Source organism: Penicillium digitatum, chromosome 3 (genome assembly GCF_016767815.1).
Source record: "Penicillium digitatum chromosome 3, complete sequence".
Lineage (NCBI taxonomy): Eukaryota > Fungi > Ascomycota > Eurotiomycetes > Eurotiales > Aspergillaceae > Penicillium > Penicillium digitatum.
Window position 1 is genome coordinate 2,350,442 of NC_089386.1, and position 18,622 is coordinate 2,369,063.

The 18,622-nt window shown below is 49.1% G+C and overlaps 6 protein-coding genes across 6 annotated transcripts; 1 reads left to right on the forward strand and 5 right to left on the reverse strand.

The window, feature by feature from the left end:
- Positions 1–260: 260 nt before the first annotated feature.
- Pdw03_8391 (Phospho-2-dehydro-3-deoxyheptonate aldolase, phenylalanine-inhibited) lies at positions 261–1,546 on the forward strand (the record flags this gene model as incomplete). Its single annotated transcript, XM_066101950.1, has 4 exons — positions 261–266; positions 323–377; positions 429–1,334; positions 1,395–1,546. 4 exons carry the CDS (start codon positions 261–263, stop codon positions 1,544–1,546), a joined length of 1,119 nt encoding a protein of 372 aa, XP_065957033.1.
- Positions 1,547–2,053: 507 nt separating this feature from the next.
- Pdw03_8392 (Cyclin-like F-box) lies at positions 2,054–3,646 on the reverse strand (the record flags this gene model as incomplete). Its single annotated transcript, XM_014678048.1, has 1 exon — positions 2,054–3,646. One exon carries the CDS (start codon positions 3,644–3,646, stop codon positions 2,054–2,056), a length of 1,593 nt encoding a protein of 530 aa, XP_014533534.1.
- A 364-nt stretch (positions 3,647–4,010) lies between these two features.
- On the reverse strand, positions 4,011–6,272 carry Pdw03_8393 (F-box domain protein; the record flags this gene model as incomplete). The annotated part of the gene is made up of 1 exon (XM_014678049.2): positions 4,011–6,272. The coding sequence occupies one exon, from the start codon at positions 6,270–6,272 to the stop codon at positions 4,011–4,013; it is 2,262 nt and encodes a 753-aa protein (XP_014533535.2).
- A 2,084-nt stretch (positions 6,273–8,356) lies between these two features.
- Positions 8,357–11,025, reverse strand: Pdw03_8394 (Calcium permeable stress-gated cation channel 1; the record flags this gene model as incomplete). Its single annotated transcript, XM_014678050.1, has 4 exons — positions 8,357–9,351; positions 9,412–10,576; positions 10,642–10,806; positions 10,858–11,025. The coding sequence occupies 4 exons, from the start codon at positions 11,023–11,025 to the stop codon at positions 8,357–8,359; spliced, it is 2,493 nt and encodes an 830-aa protein (XP_014533536.1).
- Positions 11,026–11,555: 530 nt separating this feature from the next.
- On the reverse strand, positions 11,556–16,286 carry Pdw03_8395 (Glycogen debranching enzyme Gdb1, putative; the record flags this gene model as incomplete). The annotated part of the gene is made up of 4 exons (XM_066101951.1): positions 11,556–11,624; positions 11,684–12,492; positions 12,547–16,001; positions 16,069–16,286. The coding sequence occupies 4 exons, from the start codon at positions 16,284–16,286 to the stop codon at positions 11,556–11,558; spliced, it is 4,551 nt and encodes a 1,516-aa protein (XP_065957034.1).
- A 433-nt stretch (positions 16,287–16,719) lies between these two features.
- Pdw03_8396 (NAD-dependent glycerol-3-phosphate dehydrogenase) lies at positions 16,720–18,226 on the reverse strand (the record flags this gene model as incomplete). Its single annotated transcript, XM_014678052.2, has 4 exons — positions 16,720–16,807; positions 16,880–16,931; positions 16,982–18,105; positions 18,165–18,226. 4 exons carry the CDS (start codon positions 18,224–18,226, stop codon positions 16,720–16,722), a joined length of 1,326 nt encoding a protein of 441 aa, XP_014533538.2.
- Between the last annotated feature and the right edge of the window lie 396 nt (positions 18,227–18,622).

Consider the following 18,622-nt stretch of genomic DNA (forward strand, 5'->3'; position numbering starts at 1 on the left):
TCAGTCCACTTATACAATTTTAAATGAAATGCGATCGCCGTGATTGGAACTCCAGCGCCGGGCCAAGTTCACCGAGGATCACGTGGAAATCCTTATACTCTGAGCTTTTGACTCATTCACAAGCTGTTTCTTTCGATATTTTTATTTTGAAGAAACTGTTATTCTCCTGTTCATCATTGCACTTACCTCAATTTCTTTGATCTATCTCATTTGCTCTCTAAAACCTAACATTCCTCTCCCTCCCTCCTCCCCTCCCTCCGATGTCGGTGAGTCAAGCCCCTCCATTTTGAATTTCACACTTCTGACGTCGCCAATTCCACAGTTCTTCATTGATAACCCTAATGTGGGCAACCACAGTCATTTGGAAGATTCTCGCAGTATGTATGGCCTTTTTTTTTCAATTGGCAATTGGTTACTAATAGCTCAAGTTCTCGGCTACAACCCTCTCACCCCGCCCAATCTCCTCCAGCATGAAATCGCATTGACTGAGAAGTCACGACAGACCGTCCTCAATGGACGCAATGAAGCCGTCGAGATTGTCCATGGCACAGATACCAAGCGTCAGCGTCTGATGGTAGTCATCGGACCATGCTCCATCCACGACCCAGAAATGGCCCTTGAATACTGCGATCGCCTACTGAAGATGAAGGAGAAGTACACCGACGAGCTGCTGATCGTGATGCGCTCGTACCTCGAGAAGCCCCGAACAACCGTCGGCTGGAAGGGCCTGATCAACGACCCCGATATCGACAACAGCTTCCAGATCAACAAGGGTCTCCGCATATCGCGCCAGCTGTTCGTCGACCTGACCAACAAGGGCATGCCCATCGCCAGTGAAATGCTCGACACAATCTCCCCCCAGTTCTTGGCCGACTGTCTGTCCATCGGTGCTGTCGGTGCACGCACCACCGAGTCCCAGGTCCACCGTGAGCTTTCCTCCGGTCTTTCTTTCCCTGTCGGATTCAAGAACGGCACCGACGGCTCGCTCGATGTCGCCATTGATGCTATCGGCTCTGTCAAGCACCCCCACCACTTCCTGTCGGTCACAAAGCCCGGTGTTGTCTCTATCGTCGGAACCGTCGGTAACCCTGATTGCTTCGTTATCCTTCGCGGTGGAAAGAGGGGCCCCAACTACGATGCGGCTAGCATCGCGGATGCCAAGTCGAAGCTTATTGCCAAGGGCATGCGTCCCCGTCTTATGGTTGACTGCAGCCACGGTAACTCCGAGAAGAACCACAAGAACCAGCCCAAGGTCGCCGCTGTGCTTGCTGAACAGCTCGCTGCTGGCGAGGATGCTATTATGGGTGTTATGATTGAGAGTAACATCAATGAAGGTGAGCCTCTTGGAGATCTTGCTACATGTAAAAAAGCTGTTTTATGCTGACCTGTTCTAGGCAACCAGAAGGTCCCCGCAGAGGGCAAGGCCGGTCTCAAGTACGGTGTCAGCATCACGGATGCTTGCATCAACTGGGAAGACACCGAGTCAGTGCTGGAGACTCTGGCTCAAGGTGTTCGCGCTCGTCGCGAGAAATCGGAAACCAAATAAGCTGTGTTGAGATGTTCATGTTAAAAATACGACGGGGCCTTTCTTAAGCGTGTCAAAGTGGATTAAAAGTTCAATTATAATTTCTTTTGGCCCTGGAGCTTAATATGTTCCACCCTGGGTTGCCCTTACAGCTTCATTCTTTTTTTGGCAATTTAATCGAAGAGTCCACTTAGACTATTATGCGCTTTCTCATTTTAAGTGGAGATATGGGGCCAAAATCAGCCCTATGCCGTCATCAGGGTCCACGGCTGTTGTAGCCGACCTCGGGATTTGGCCTGAAATGCTTATGCATCTTGGATGGAAGATTTCTATGGGGAAAAATGAAGAGGAGATGGATTGTATTCGCTACGGTCCCATGCTAGAAACTCTGGCTATCTATACAATGAAATTACACGAGGAACACCAATTGGTGCGTCATGTTAACATCGGTTCAATTTGCATCGGTTCCATCTGCAGCGGTTGGATTCGTAACAGTTGGATCCACACAGTTGGATTAGCAAAATTTAACTACTGATCCGATGATAAGATGGACGTGGTTCTTGAATGTCGAGGAACGCTCGCAGGGAGGTCATCGACCCTAACGAATGGCCAAGGCAGCCGGTAAACGACGTTGTCTACCAAAGTCACACCTCTTGTCATGAAACCAGGTGTGCAGTCACCATATTGAGAGAACAATTTGTACCCTTGCCTGTGACAGAATAGACCCATTGCTTCCCGCTTAATCAAGTAGGAGAACTTAAAATCGTCCTGGAAGCCCAGAGCAGCGAGTTCATTATCATTGTACTCATTCTGTCCTTGGTAGGAGAAAGTTCTAAGAGAAGGGTGAGAGCCACGCTGTTTGTGTCTCATCAATGACTCTAATGCCTCGAGCGCTTCCATTTCGAATTCAACCTGGGTTGAGGTTTGCCAGAGATCAGCCCTTATATGAAGGGCTTCAAGAGTGGATGGCAGTACATCTCGAAGTTTGTAGGCTGTTGTGTCCCAGCCGATGAGAAAGTTGAGCGGTAGAGAGGCAGTTCTCAGATTGGGAAACTTCTTCAAAATGCCATGAAAAGGCTGACCAACTTCATCCATCGCACGCAGACGGAAGCTTTCTGCACAACATGGGAGCAACTCCATGCTGATAGAAAGATGCTTGATCGCTTGACCTGAAGTTTCTAAGGACCGAAGGAGGCACTCGGGCTCTTTGAGAAACTCGGCTGTTGTCCGGCATTTGTAGGCCATGCCCACGTGCAAGGACTCCAGATATGGTAATTGACATAGTAGTGTGGTGATGTCCCCAGGCAAAACAAGTGTCTTGGCAACAACAAGACTGCGCAGATTTGGCAAATTCAAGAGTCTTTTTGGCATCTCCCCAGGGAAGTTGCAAATCCCCTCTATTTTATAGAGCCATATCTCGAGAGTCTTCAAGGAAGGAAGGTGAAACCAGGGGATGAATTGATAGGTTTTGCCAAGGTTGACACCGTCGCGGAACTGCTTGAGAGGGAAATTACTTCCATAGTCGGCCATTTCCAATTTTGAGAACTGGCTCAATGTGCCAGGGGGTACGTTGCCGAAGAGAGCATGATGCAACATCTCACCAGGGAAGCCCCCTTCAAGCACGAATGAAAAGTCTAGTCGAAGACTGCGAAGGCTGTGAAGTTGCGAGACTAGCAGTGTGGCGTAGGCGTAGGCGTCTCCATCAAACAGTCGACAGATCCACTTTGTTTCGAATCTTGTCGGAAATTTCGCGTCTCGAACAACCTTCCGGGCCCATCTCAATGTGGGCCTAAACTGTAGCATTGACTTGGCCCAGTCAAGAATTCCTTTGGGGATTGAAACCTCTGTTCTCTGGGATTCCACATCCCACCATACCAAACTGACATGCCAGATGCAGTCAGCTAAATCTGGTCGCTCGGAGAGAGTCCGGAGGAGGAGCAAGATTTTGTGAATCGGGGGTTGCTTCCAGTCCCAGTGGATTGATCGATACAGGAAAGGCTCAGCTGAAACACGAGTGTCGCGAGAAACTAGTGATAGGTTGTTCAAGTCCCGTTGCGGCAGACACTCTAGCATCAGCAGCCAGCAGTCCTGAGGGAGTTGAGTGAGGGGTGTTGACTCCATCCTAGACGATTTTTGATTTTGAACGGAAATTCTAGGTCAAGATGGTCAAGATAATTGACAATGCAATCCATCGATATTAACTCACTATGTTCAAGGTGGAATTCGCCTGGAAAGTCTTCCTCGCAGTGTCCTGAAAGACGAGAAGAATGGATTTCAAGAGGCAAAACAGATGGAAATAGAGAGGAGAGAATTAAAGAAGGGAGATGAACGTTGAAAGGAGAGAAGGAAGAGGAAGAGAGAAAGGACAAGATAGGGACGAGAGAGGAAGGCAAAATCAGCCAAACTCAGCCAAGTCAGCCAAATCAGCTGAAAGGACATGGCCTGAACACCAGAACACCTGAAGAGAGGATATTCACATTTTATATTAATACAAGGGAGTTTTAAAGTCTATGATGCAAGCTGCAAAAGATGAACGTCGAACAGACGGATCCTGATGTATCCCATGAACACCAGCAGCACAAGGCTTGACATCCACTCCAGCCGGATAGCGACCAGCACCATATTGACCCACAAACCCAGTCCTCACTTCCTCGAACTTCCGTTTCCTCGAACCCTGCAGCTCACCCAGACCAGCCCTCTGAACGATACCGAGGTCCTCCAATCCCCCATCCGAACCAACACCAAGAGACCGAGTAGGGGCATCACCAGTATCAACATCCAAGACCGTACCTTTCCCATCCTTTCCAAAAGCCCAAACCCTCACTCCACCCCCCGAAGACTGCAAAGCAAGCTCCACAGTCCCCTTTACAGACCCGATCTCTTTGCCATAGATCTTAAACGGCCACATCATAGCCATAGGCCGATACGCGACAGACAAAAGAAACTCCCAATCCCCATTCTGGTTCTGCACCAGACTCTCACGCCGGTTATGGGGCCGCTCTGAATCAACGTACCAGCCGAGCGCGAGATCGCTGGCGCCCATAATTCCGGCACCTTGGCGTTCACGCTCTTTGCGGATCACGTTGAATACGTCCGAGGGAATAGAGTATAGCACGAGGCGATCGTCATAGGCTGCTACAATACGGAGACCCCAGCGGAGGTCGGAGCCCGCGGTGAAGGTTGTTGGCACTGGGAGGTCTGTTGGAGGCGGAGTTGTGTTTGAGGGGGATGGGGATGGGGGTGGTGTCTTGATATGCCCGTCTTGGTTTGAGAAAGGTGGCGGAATGCAGACGAATGCGCGGGTTAAGTTTGCTGGCCCGCCAATTGGGGCGTCGGTGCCGATGCATAGTAGGTTTGTGCGTGGCTCAATGAACATGATATGGAAACCGTCGTTGATGGGGACTGCGCGATAGTGGTGACAGTGTGTTGCGCGAACGAAGCTGCGGGATGGGGCATGGGGAATGCAGCGGCGACTAAAGGACTGGATATCTGCCAGGAAATGGAATTGGTTGTTTTTCGAGTCGAGTTTTGGTGATGATGTTAAGGATGAATATGACGGGGAGGGTGAAGGAGGACATTGGCATTCGTGCAAGCCTGGTCCTGATAGTGAAGAAATGAGACGTAGCTCGCTAGGTGTTTCGGGACTACTTGGGAGGAAATGAAGGATTTCGGAGGGTTGAGGGAGGGCGAAGTGTTTGCGTTGTTCATTGCGTTTTGTATCGTTCACGCTGTGAATTTCGATGCCCGCGGCGCAGCCGAAGGCGACTATCTGCCGGCCGGGATAGAGAGCAACTGTTCGGGGTGGGGTTTCCACTGTGCAGATGTCATAGAAAAAGTGACGGGAAGAGGTAGCCCTTTTGCCATTGGAATGAGACCCTTTGGTGGCTAATTCTGTGGCCCAAGCCATATCCAAGTTACAGACCATGCCAACGCGATTGCAAAGCAATGCAGCGATGGTAAATTGGGGCCTGCTGGTGTCGATGGTGGCTGAGATAACATCAAACGGACACGAGATGCGCGAGACAAGCGCCAAATGACCTTCGTTGAAGTCTGTTATAGATGTCCTAGACTTTCGACCCAAAAGAAAATATATGAATATCATACAGCCTGTTGTTACGAGCAGATAGTTGCTGCACCTGCTAATGCTGAAAGTTGATGCCTCGGACCCTTTGCCTTCGATCATCTGTAAACCGGGATGAAGTCGAGTGCGGTGGGATTTTTTTCTTGTAGAATCAGACAGACTTGAAAAGTCTACCACGGCGGTAGTCAAAAAACCCGTCTTCTCGACATTCACCTTTCGCCCCGAAAGGAGACATTCTGTCGCCAAGCGGCGGCTCATTCTCCAGGCATCGCTCTCATCTAACACGGAGATGCGTGCCGTTTGGCGGTCTTGCAGCCATGCATCCCACCATCCTGCTCTTTTCAGCATGCTCTCAAGTAGCCTGGGATTAAGGCTCACCCGCATCCACTGTGAGCATGTCCGCCGGGCATTGTCGAAGTCCCGTGGTGTCAGCATGGAGAAAATCTCCAACAGGATTTCTGTTGGTGCAACATTTGCCGCGGAAGGGGACACTTTGCTCGTCAAATTGCATTTTGAGAGCCGTTGGCCCCGTGACAAGTATTCTGTCTGAGACTTATTCAAAACTGAAGGTAGTGACCTCGTTGAGCTTCGTTTGTTGTGCGTGATGGAGGCATTTGGAGAGACCTGACGGGCATAGTCTTGACTCGAAGGCCGCAACGCCGGCATGTTGATACACCCTTCTCGCCAAAAGAGCGATGAAATCTTAATCCTCGCCACTGAATTTTAGTATCTTGTTCAATTTCAGAGCATTGCTTGGAACTCAGATGGTGAAATTGGTGTGATGGTAATTAATGAATTGGCGTCACGCAGTGCCTTCAGCAGTTGAAATACACCAAGTCACAAGAGATTGCAGATGAATGACGCAAAGACCCGAGGGAAACTATTTCGCCACAGAATCAAGTCTATACTAAGCGTCCACGGATGAATCGTCTAGCACACTAGTAAGCTTAGTGATCTGCTAGTTCTCGAGCCCGACCTGTCAGTTTTTTTTTTTTTAAGAAGAAAACTTCACCCCAAGAAATGGTTATACAGGACTCACGATAATAGAGTTGGAATGAATTACATGCTAGGTGCAAGGTTGTATCAGGCTCACGTCTGAAAGCGGTGCAGTGACAGGAAATGTGGATGGGATTAAATGAAACCCGAGAGGTTCGAGGGTGAGGCAAGGGCTGTTTAATTAAATGCTGCACCTCATTTCCAGAGGCGATAACAGACTAAATTTGCCATCTGATTTGTACACTTGCTCGTTCTGACGACATGGACAAAGTAGAATCGAAGGCTGAGATGTCGCGGAAATCTGACAAAAAGTGGAGCACGTCAAGAGAGACATGTCAGAAGCGAACATGCCTATTTAGGTAGCACGATGACTCGGTACGGAGTAGTTATAGCCCTACAGTGCAGTACATGCAGCCACTGCCATTCCATTGAACAGTTGAACCTCCGGAGGCAACGGGGTTCAGGATCTATTGGCCTATAAGCTTGACGTGATCAAGTTAGATTTCACTTCGCCGTAACTCTGGAAGTCCCGTCACAATAGACACCCATGTTCAAATGGAACCAATCCATTATCAAGCAACCCTGACATTCCAGAGGATCTCGGGGAAGAGAATTAAGGAATGCGCCCCGGATGCAGCGCCTGACTTGGCATTTTATCGAACCTCACCGCTTACGTGCATAGATCTCTAATCGGGCGATGATCATTATAAGACAATAAACACTGTCCATGAACAATTAGGACTTAGCTTAGTACATCCCGCATTCCTCAGCTTTCAAGGATGGGTTGTTTTGTCTCTGTTCTTTTCTTACTGTCTCATCTCCTCACCGCATGAGAGACAATATCCCCCACTCCTCAGGAATGCGCCCCGACCATGTGGACCCCAGGGATTCCAGAAGCTGGTGATTCCGTAGATGTTCGAGGTATGTCCGCACCGGAGGTAAGATCGAGCCGAATTGCGAATTCAATCTTTGGATGCAAAGAAGGGCTATTGGACGGATACAGCATTGCTGTCATGATGTCTACAGATCACAAATTCTGATGTGACCCCTAGCAGAATGATGTCTCAGGCCGCCTCATTGAAGTCAATCTGGTAAATACACTCTGACCGTGGATAATTGTACTAAATTACATACATCGGAATACTGATTCGCTAGAGAGAACCATGAAGTACCCGTTCTTTCGTCATGTGTTGACTTCATGCTGAGATGCTGCCACGTTTCCCGCAAGCTGATTTTAGAACCGAGGAATACAAGAAAAGAGTTAAACGAAGGGCACCCGATTTGGATCTTCACCGAGGGATCTTGGGGACGAGATGTGCCTCGGTTGAAGCCTGCATGGTGTGTCCGAAAGGCAGCCGCTAATGCCTGGCAGGTGCTCCGTAGATAGGCCACATTATTGAAAAGCGACGAAATTCAGGGACCACCAGTATCATACAGAATCGATACTCCACTTTGACAAAAACCGTTCTCATGCAGAAACGAAAGGATTGGAAAATCATATAAAATAAAATTTTAATACCTGCGCAGGAGGGATATAGCGAGGGATGGGCGTAACGAGCCCGCCAAAAGATAGGCAAACACGTCACGCAAGGATATCATAACCATAAACACATATCAGAACAAGATCTTAAACATGAAACGAGGCATCAAAATCGTAAAGCATGATGGGCCAAAGACATGCAGAAAAACGAGCGTTCTGGACAAAAGGCACAAGGGCAGACCATGGGAACAAGAAATCCGCACGACCTGCGAGATCAAATGTTCGGTCTCTGATGAGCCTCGAAATCGGACGCGCCATTTCCATTGCTACGGACGGGGTGGCGACCGGGCAGCCAGGGAGCATGCAGCGGGATAATCAAGCTCGGGTTAACATACTTCTTTAGTCGCAATCCGAGATCTTGTCCGCCAATACGTATCGAAAGGCTATCACGATCCAGACCAGATGGCGGTGAGAGGGTCATTGAACGCGACGGGGAGATGTCGCCACCACCTGGCTGGTCTCGGTTGATACTCTTGAGGGCAATAAACTTCATCAACGGCACGTATGTACGACCAAACCAGTATGAAAACCAAACGGTAAAGCCTAGAAGTGGCACCAGGAGTAGCGATCGGGTGATGGCTCGGCGCAGAGCCAGAACACCAATCATGGCTAGCTGGTGAACCAACAGCCCCAGGAATACACGGTTGCAGATCATCGGCCATGCGCGGCCAGTGGAATGCTGCTGGTGATCCATGGCGTACAGTAATTGGTATTTGTAGATAAATTTGCCGACTGTGAAGTAGATCAGGCCGAATAGGCATATCAGCCACGAGCTCGGGAACACACTGTAAACCACACAGATAACCAATACCAAGATGGTTTGCGGGATGGAAAGTCCATAGCTAAACTTGGGAGGAGCTGACAGCTCCGCATATTCCCGCGGCGTACGGGCCGACAGGAAGTGGAAGGGGTATAGTGCGACACTTCCAAATTCGAGGAGTCGGAAGGGAAAAATGCCCAAGCTCTGGAGAATCAACAGGTTGATGTAGAATGGGGCCAGGCCTTCAAGGGAATTGGCCAATGCGAGGGCAATCGTTGTGGAATCTTTGAATGCATCCCGAAGACTTTCCCAGAACCCATAGAAACCACTTGCTGTTCCAAACACAGTGAACAGGAGGAACAGATTGAAGAACGAGAAGAAGAAGTTCTTGGAGATGACAGATAGTTCCACATCACCACGTGACACCATTCCTTGGTTATTCGAGAGCCCTGCAAAGATGATCAGCTGTTAAAGACTACATGGAGGGGAATATTCAACGGAAGACTAACACTCATACATATAAGGCACACCCACCGTCAACAGCGAGAATGCGAGGGTAGGCAGTCCTGTTTGAACCAACGACTTGATAATCGGATGCTCCTGGAGGAACTCTGCCAGCTGGGGAACGATCGTCTCGAGAGTCTTCAGCTCCAGCAATGAGGCAATAGGAACCAAGAGCACAGACCAAAACACGGTGAGGAATGCAATGATAAAGGTGATCGACCAGGACTGAATCATCCGTCGAGTACGAGGCAAGTAAGTATTCTTCCAAATAACATCTGCTGGCGCCGGCGCAAGTCGAGCGAACATTTGCATAGGGTGTGGATCAAGTATCGCCTGAACAAGCATTTGAGATGCGGCGATGGACTCCATAGTGACGAAAGCAATCTCGGTAGTAAGATATTCTTTCTCTCGGGCGTTTTGGATATGTTCATCAATCTTCCGCAGCTTTTCCTCATAGTAATCAATTGCATCGATCATTCGGGAACGAAGCTTGAATGGACCATACCAGATGCGAACTTTGGGTCTTTCGTTCGAATAGCCCAAGATATCCTCGCTCTCGTGTCTGGGCAGGAGCCTCGACCATTCATCGTCTGCACAACGAGGTTGTTGCTCGGTCAGCGGCATTGTGTTTTCACAGCTCTTTGGGCGCTTGTATCCCATGTATTTTGTCCATGCTCTCTCAAGTTCCCGTATGACTTTCATTCTCTCGTCAATTAATTCGTCCAACTCGCGCCACTGACGGCAAACGGTAATACTCTCGACATTGCCCACTCGCAGGCCTTCCACAAATTCTTTGATTTTGTGTTCGTTCCCCAAGTCATTGGGGATCCCGGACAAGCGAATGGTGCGATCAGTTGTGCTGGTCTGATTCCCAAGATAGGTTTGCCGGGTGCGGATGATTAATTTTGTCTCATCAAGAAGCATGTAGATGGCCAAGCCACTGAAGACATATGCAAACAACACATAAATCCAAAGATATACAGGGTCTGTAACTGGTTTTTCTTTTTCGTTTCCACCAGTTCGACTCATAGTCTGATTTTCAGGGACGTTGTCCCAGCCGGGAACTCCATATTGGCCGGTGTATTTGTAGTGCATAGGAAGGATGATCGCAACAGCGAATATAAAGACAGCCAAGAGAAATCGGATCGCAAACTTGAAGAAAGACAAGAACTATCCCGAGACTCAATTTAGCAACGACACACTTCTGGTAGAGAAGCCAAAGCATTCGCACATACCACATATGCATCTAGGCCGGCAGACTGCAGCACTTCATCTTCTGAAATCCGATAGAGAACGGGAATCCAACCGAAAAGGGTGTCCGGAAGCTCAGGTAACTGAGAAGCAGCATTTCTTTGTCGTCGTCGCGCGGCGTACAGCTCGGTCCATTTTGGTCGCAAGATCTGGAAGTCAAGCTATCAGCGATGAAAATCCCGCAGAACAAAAACACATACACAGAATGTCAAAAAGGCACTTAGACCCAGCGCAGAACTAATAACAAACTGCGTGTACAGATCGCGCTGTTCTTTTAACTGATCTTCCCACCGCCTCTTGCGTTCGTCATCGGGCTTGTCAGCAAGCAAAGTAAACACGGCGGAGGCCGCTGATGCCGTAAGAGACATGATTCTATTATATAAGGGGTCTCCGCAATCTGGGTTTCCGTGATGGCTTCGACGAGCGAGGGGCTGTCGGAGCTAGTGGTTCGTCAAGGGCATGCGGCAGGATTCCGTAGATCACCGAAATGATTGATGTTAGAGAGACTGGATGGTCAACTGTTGGCGAAGACTTGATTGCTGCGTGTGCCACAATTGTGGGTTTCGAGAGAAAGTTGTTAACCATCAACAAGTTCCTCCCCAAGGTTCAATGACGACCTTCTGGGTGTCTGGATGAGTCATCATTTGTGCGCATAACCCTGGGAATTCATCCATCGCATGATCCATTTTGTAAAATGACAGCAGGGTACTTCTACACTGTTTCAACTTTGAAATGCTTTCTAAAGATCCTGCAGTTTATTTTGTAATATGTCTAACGTAGTGCAAACAGGAATGTAGTTGAAACGTTGGAACAAGAATATCTCAATGCGTGATTTCTAACATGCGATGTGTTCAGGAAAATGTCCAGATAGTCGTGGATCCAAAAGACAGAAGCAAATCTAAGAATGCCTCGATGCGTCATAGTAAAGGTCAAGCAGACATCCAGCAGACCAGGATTGGGTGGGAGACTGCCTTTTGTGTTAGTATCCTGTATAAATTTAGATTCAACAAAACAAAGGTAACTGACCGAATCATTACAATGCTCTCCAGCTTTGTTCGTCAATTCTGTTAGCCCCTTCCAAGGGCTCTCCCGCAATGCCTTCTTGCAACCATCAAGTCGTCGGGTGACTTGCTGGAAGCATTCAGTCCGTTCCTCGGGCGTCTTTCGACGCAGGAGATCGAAATACAACAAAGCACGGAGGAAGTAACCGCGTTGCCAGACCCACTCCGGACCCTGATGGTAATTACGACCTTTGGCAGTCGCAAAGTCATCGGAGTCATCGGAGTTGATGTAGTTAGGACGGTAGTTGAGATCGGATGGGTCCAGTGTCGCCATGCCTACGGGGCCCACGATTACGGAGTCGGCAATTGATAGAGCAATGAGAGCCTTTGCGGGCGTGAATAGCTCTGGAGCAACAGACATTGCTATAGGGAAGTTGGAACGGAGCTGGTAGTCTTCGTAGGGCTTACCAGACTTGTACAAGTCCTTGTAGATTCCTCGGCGGTTGACGATTTTCGCATCCACGTCGTACAGAGTATCTTCACTGGGATCAAGGGGGACAAAGTAGCACCTCTCGAAGTTGTCCTTGATTTTGCGGGCCCACCCGGCAAAAGTGATCTTCTTGCCATTGCCGATATCTACGCCCTCATGGGGATAGGCCTTGGATTCATGGAGACGTGCTATCCACGCCAGAGCGCTGTAGGCGAGACCGGTAATCTCAATAGCGGCACCATCGCGGGGGGTTCCGGGGAAACCCTTGTTTCCAGCCTTAGTACTTTCTCCCATCTTGTCTTGCCAGGTACCACAGTTATCCTGATTGCCACCGAATATCAGACCTGTTTCCCAGTCAACCTTAACATCGATTTGGAAGCCTTCAGGTTTCATCTGACAATCAAGATCAGAACCGGCGTTGTATTCCCTGAAAGACAATCCAGAAGCGTGTCTTTGGAACACTTCCTGGACGCATTCGAGAAGAGCCGGGGACTGAGAGTATGCCCGAGAATCATCGAAGGGGAACCAAGTATCGTCATAAGGCAAGAATCGCCTTGGGACTTTCTCATGCAAGATATCAATGCCGTTGGGTGCCATTTCAATGAAGTCCTGGATAGATTGCATGAAGAACCAGACAGAGTCCCGAGAATTGTATCTTGGCAATTTTCCGCTGCTCAGCAGATTGGGAATCATGCCATGCTTAATTACACTCGCAAAAGCAATGATATGCTCCTTGGCATCGTCAAAGCGTTGAGTGCAAAGGAACAAGCCACGGATAGAGATGAAAATATCTCTTCCCCAGCATCTAGTCCAGTCAACGGCAAAATGAGGCAGTCCAGCCGCAAGACTGGGGACCATCTTGGTGGGCCACAAAGATGCGGATTTGACATAGCCAGTTTGTTGCACGCTTACCATGGCCAATTGATGAATAAATTCCTGGCCATGCCGCACATTGTCTCCAAGGAGATGAATACCTCTCTTCCAGGCAGCATTGTACGCAACCTGCAGAATGATAGCGAAATACCTCGGGAAAAGAAAGTTGGGCAAGTTGCGGACAGCGTCGAACTTTTCACGAAGCCATGCAGCAGGCTTTTTCAAGGCAAAATATCCTGCCTTGGAAGCCGCCTTGTCCATGCGACAAATAACGTAATCCAAAGCCCACTGACCCTCTCGCAAATGATCACAAAATGGGTGGCCAAGTTGATTGTACTTGATGATATCCTCAAGGACACTCCACCACCCCTGAAGACCAGCATAGACCATAGGCTCATGCTTTGGAATGCTGTAAATGCCATCCTGGCCGTCGCTATACTCTCTCTCTTCAGCTTCGCACCGGTATAGCACAAAGTTCAGATCAATCAAGCTGAGCTCAGAGAATGCGTTGTCCGCGCCATCGGCGAGGTTGTTTTCAAATCCATCGGCATGATCTGCGCCGGGAATCCACGTCTCAAAAAGAGCAATAGAACCAGGAACTAGAGAGTCTAGTACAGAGATTTTGACTTCTCTGTCGTTTTGCTCGATCTTGGTGCCTTCTATGTCATATACATGACTGGGAAGACCCTTCAAGTACTTTTCATCGGCCAGGACCTTCGCCTTTGCTTCATCGTTGGCATCAACCTCAAGCTGCCACGATCCGATATGCTTGGCACTGGTACCGGCAATATGAGTGGGGGCGAGGATCGCCCCACTCTCATTGCCGGGGAATGCAGTGTGTGCAATCAAGAAGATACCTTTTCTGGTATTGGGATGGACTCTGTGGACAGTGATGAATTCACCATCGTGATGGATGTGGGTTTCGTCATAGCCTTCAGCCCCCATCATAGTGTGGAGTTTATTCAGAAGCTTCTTGACACTGCCGATCCCACCCTCTCCAGACCCAACAACCAGACTTTCGGATTCAGAGGAGAAGGAGACGTATTGTCGAGTATCGTGCACGAGATCGATGAGTTTGGGATAAACCTCATCATAGCCCATCACACTTCCAGTCGCGGAGGCACACATTGCCACAAGGGCAGCATTTGGAAGAGTATCCCTGGCGTCGCGCTTCTGGGCAGGGAGCTCATTGTCATGGGTACAGTCCATGAACAAGGCCGGCACTGGACAGGGCCGAATATGAGTGATTTTCTCTTCAGTCTCACTAGACCTAGCTGACGCGATGGCATGACTACTGCCAGCAGAGGGTAAATTCATCTCGAAGCTACCGATCGGCTGACCACCATGACGGTGCACTAGGCGACTCAGCTCTTCTGTGCTCCAAGCCTGCATGGCCTCGCGAATCAGAGCATTGATTCCCAATCGTTTGACGAAGACATAGTCGGCCTCCTCTGAGCCGGTGAAGAGCTCTGCAAACACAGTCAAGTCAGGCCGAACTTTGCGAGCTTCGTCTAGCAAATATTCTGCAACCACTAGGGGCGTCGAATGGCAATTGTCAATTCGGAATCCATTAAAGTACTTGGCCATAAGGCAGGTATACTGCGTCATAAAGTCCCAGAGGAAAGGACTATCTTCGGGTGAGGATCCATATCGAAGCTTCACGCAATCACCCCACACAATAACTTCACGGCGTAGGTAGGCCCTGGAGTCCGGCCCAGCATTATCTTTCATGGCATCAGCATTCCAGATCCAACCATTATTGACCAAAGCCAGTGCTTTGGGGTCGTGCTTCTTCGTGACATCATTGAGAGGAAGGCGGGTAAAGTAAGTCTCGATCAATGGGTTTTCCTTGGTGACAGGACCCATTTTGGGACCATGATCCTCAATTCTGAGATACTTGATGCGATTGAACAGTTGATCCATTATAACGTCAACGTCTGCATCATACTCCTTGTAGAATGGCAAGTTGGCCTCATCGAGGAGCTGGGACAAGGAGGCCTCAACTTCGGCGAGGTTGGTGTGTCCCTCATCGTAATCCCCAAAAAGAACGTTCAAAGCAACTGCTCCAAACACTGGGTCGACGGAACGGCCAAACCGTCCAATTACCTGCTTGATGGATGGTATTCCAATCGTACGGAGAATATTGGCTTGTTGTGTGAGCGACCAGCCTTTGAACTGCTGCATTTCGTTCTGTTTGACGAGCGCAGGATCGATGTTTGCATTTTTCCATTCATCCATAATCTTCACAACGTTACTCTTTACGTCGAGAACATAAAACTCCCATAGACGAGTACCATCAATGGCTTCCGTTCGTGCCGCATTCATGACAGTCACCAGGTCTTCTTCTGTTTTGAACTCCGTCGGAAGACCAATGTCCTGCAGGCTATCGCTAAATTTTAAAAGCGCTGAATCCAGCACAAGAGCTGCTTCCAGCCATGGCGCGGTCTCCACGCTGTATCCAGACTCGGGATGCTCTTCCAGCCACTTGCTATTGTGAGCTGTGTGATTCCAGACCACATCCGTCAACGTGAGAAGGCCATACTCTTTCTCCATCTTCGCGACCAATGAGGCGATATCATCTTCTCCACTAGGGAAAAACTCGCTGTCGAATGCCAATTGATCAAAAATACTGTAGGGCGAGTTGGACGCGCCACGCTGCATGAGAGGTGTAAAATGAACCATGTTGTAGTTCCGCTGACCAATTCCACGAAGGTGTCTGTCCCAGTCCGTGGGATATTGACCCATGAACTTTGAGATCACCGAAAAAACAGAGAGTGCATTGAGCGGCAAGTCTTTCCCTTGGAAAGTGAGTTTGGGCGACACATCAATGTAGTGAATAGGTGTCGGAGTGAGTTTTGGAGCTGATACCTCCTCGACTGAGAAATCTGGCAGCGGGGAAAATGTTGTGTAGAAAGAAAACGCTCCGGCAGATTTTACGGGGATATCGATCTGAATGTTCTCATTGAAGTTGGGCTGCAGTCTACTTTTGCTCAGTAACCGCCACTCTCAATTTGGACAGCAATAAAGAAGGAACTGGGAGGATCTACCTGAACTCCCGGAATGAGTAGCGTTCAAAGGCCTTTCCCTCCTCAGGAATGTTCACCCAGAGACTACCTTGTCGGCAAATAGAGCTTGTTCCCTCGATGATGAATCGAAGCACGTATCCAGATTCCGGTGGCGGGGCCAGGTAAATGTATCCACCAGGTACGTCTGGAGAACCGTCATCCTTCAATGGAAGCAAGTAGACCTGACGTGGGGAGGCCATTGCGATGAGTCGACAACGATGGGATTAATCGGGATCGAAATCAACAGATTGTGAGAGTACAGGAGAATCAGGAACAATTCACCATACTTTGACTGAGATGGTGAAGAGAAAAGAGGGTTGATACTAGAGAGGATATTTGTGCAAATAAAATAAGGATTGAAAAGCAGGGAAGGAAAAGGCGGGGACGGAGGACCCAGCGTTCCCCTCATGTTCCTGGAGAAAGCCCAGATCGCGCGGGGAATGACATCATCGATTTTGGTGATTTTTTTGCTATCAACACACCAACACGCCTACATCGGTATATCCAGAGCTGTATCATGCACGAACAGTCTTATATTAAAAATCAAACGTCTGGAATAAAATCCGCATGCAGTTCATAAATACAGGGGTCATGAAAGTCTATAAAATGTCCAATGCCCAATCCTAGCCCTAATTATAATCGTGCAGCACTGAACCGAGCGCCATTATGCTCACCATTGAAAAGTTCTGATGCAGAAATCGGGACGCGCGCCTGAGGGGGGCTATAGGGGCACCGAAGTTTTTGATAAGTAACACAAACATAGAAGCGAAGGACAATTGAAAGGACTTTTTACCGCTCAATGTAAGAAGGAATCTCCTCGACCTTCATGGTTCCCTCTAAAACACCTGTGAAGCGTTAGCTTAGATCGAGCGGTCACGGAGGGGAGGAATCTCACGGAAAACAGCAGTGAACAGAGGGAACTCGTGCTCCATGCCCTGATTCTTCAGGAAGCTGTTGACTTCCACAGCAGTCAGGGTACCCTGCAACTTCTGACCGTTGAGCTCAGTCCTCTCGATATCCTCGATAGGCTGGTTGCGCTCAACGCTGAGCTTGGCACACCGGAAGTTACGACCACTGCTGGAGCTGGTGATCAAGTCTGCCACGCCGGCACTCTCATCAGTGAAAGTGCGGTTGTCAATCGTGGCGCTGAAGAACGTGTCTCCGAATTTGACCATCTCCATCAAGCCCACGCGCATGATAGCAGCCTTGGCATTATCTCCCCATCCCATGCCGACAACCCAGCCAGCGGCTAGAGCAACAATGTTTTTAAGAGCACCACTGATAGATACACCGGCAACGTCGTTGACAACACGTACGTGGAAGTAATGGCGGTGGAAGAGGGTCTTCAGCACGGCGTGGTCGACAGGAGGATATTCCGACGGCAGGGCCTGCAACTTGACCTCTGAAATTTGACCCGAGGTGTCCTTGTGCTGGAACTCTACCAAGTCGGTTGTGGAGGAGGAAGGCGACCGCTGAGGAGTGGGCACTTGGGAGTCCATGTGTGGGGGATCGTAGGCGACGCTGGTCTCGGACCACTTCTCTTGGGCGACCTCATTGGCGATGTTTGCACCAGACAGGGCACCACAATAGATGCCAAGGATTCTGCCAATAGTCTCAGAGAAGAGGTGGATACCCGTTCCGTTGACGTCCACGCCCTTAATGCAGGAGATGCCACGAGCGTAGGGGAGGATCTTGCCCTTGATTTGTTCGCAGGTCTTTATGATAAATTGATGAGGCAGGTTGAAGATGAGAAGTGTGCTGTCCTTCACCGCATCCTCTAGGGACGGGTTGGCGTGCAGGTTGACTGGCAACTGGATTCCTGGGAGATACTTGACATTCTCATGGACATTGTTAATCACCTCAGTCAATTTTTGAGGGCCGGCGTTTGAGGCATTATAATTCTTGGAAGTCTTTGGAATCTCGACATTCTCCTCGAATACCCACATCTCTACCTTCTCCTCGAAGAGATCGGGGTTACTGGCCGTATTTTCGGCAACGATCTTAGCGATGGCGCAGCCCCTATCGAATAAATATAATTAGCCCAAATCGATAGTCCTTTTTAGAGATTGGTATCTTACCAGTTACCAGAGCCCACCACCGTGATCTTGTGCTTGCGCTGATGAGGAGTGATAGAACCCATGATGCGTGTAGAAAAAACAATTGATCTGCGGGAAAGAGGTCCGGAGAAGGTGGGTTTTAAAGGTGAAGAAATCGGTGGGGGCAAGGGTGGAATTCTGAATCGGGTCTGGAACCGGGTGGCTAACCGGACGAGTGACCGAGGTCGGAATACGGTAGAGGTGTGAGGAACAACTATCCGACGTAGGCTGAGATGTAGATCCATACAAGTTATCGTGTCGGTACCCCCAAAGATTTCAGCCTTTTCGGGATTGCCTTCTGATCACGATTTCTGATGTCACTGGAAAGCCGTCGAAATTCAGAGAGGCAATTTAGCGTACGAGAACTTTAATAACGTCAGTCAATGCGTTTTTTTTTTTTTTTTCCCTTGCAACACACATATATGGAACTAGTTGATCTG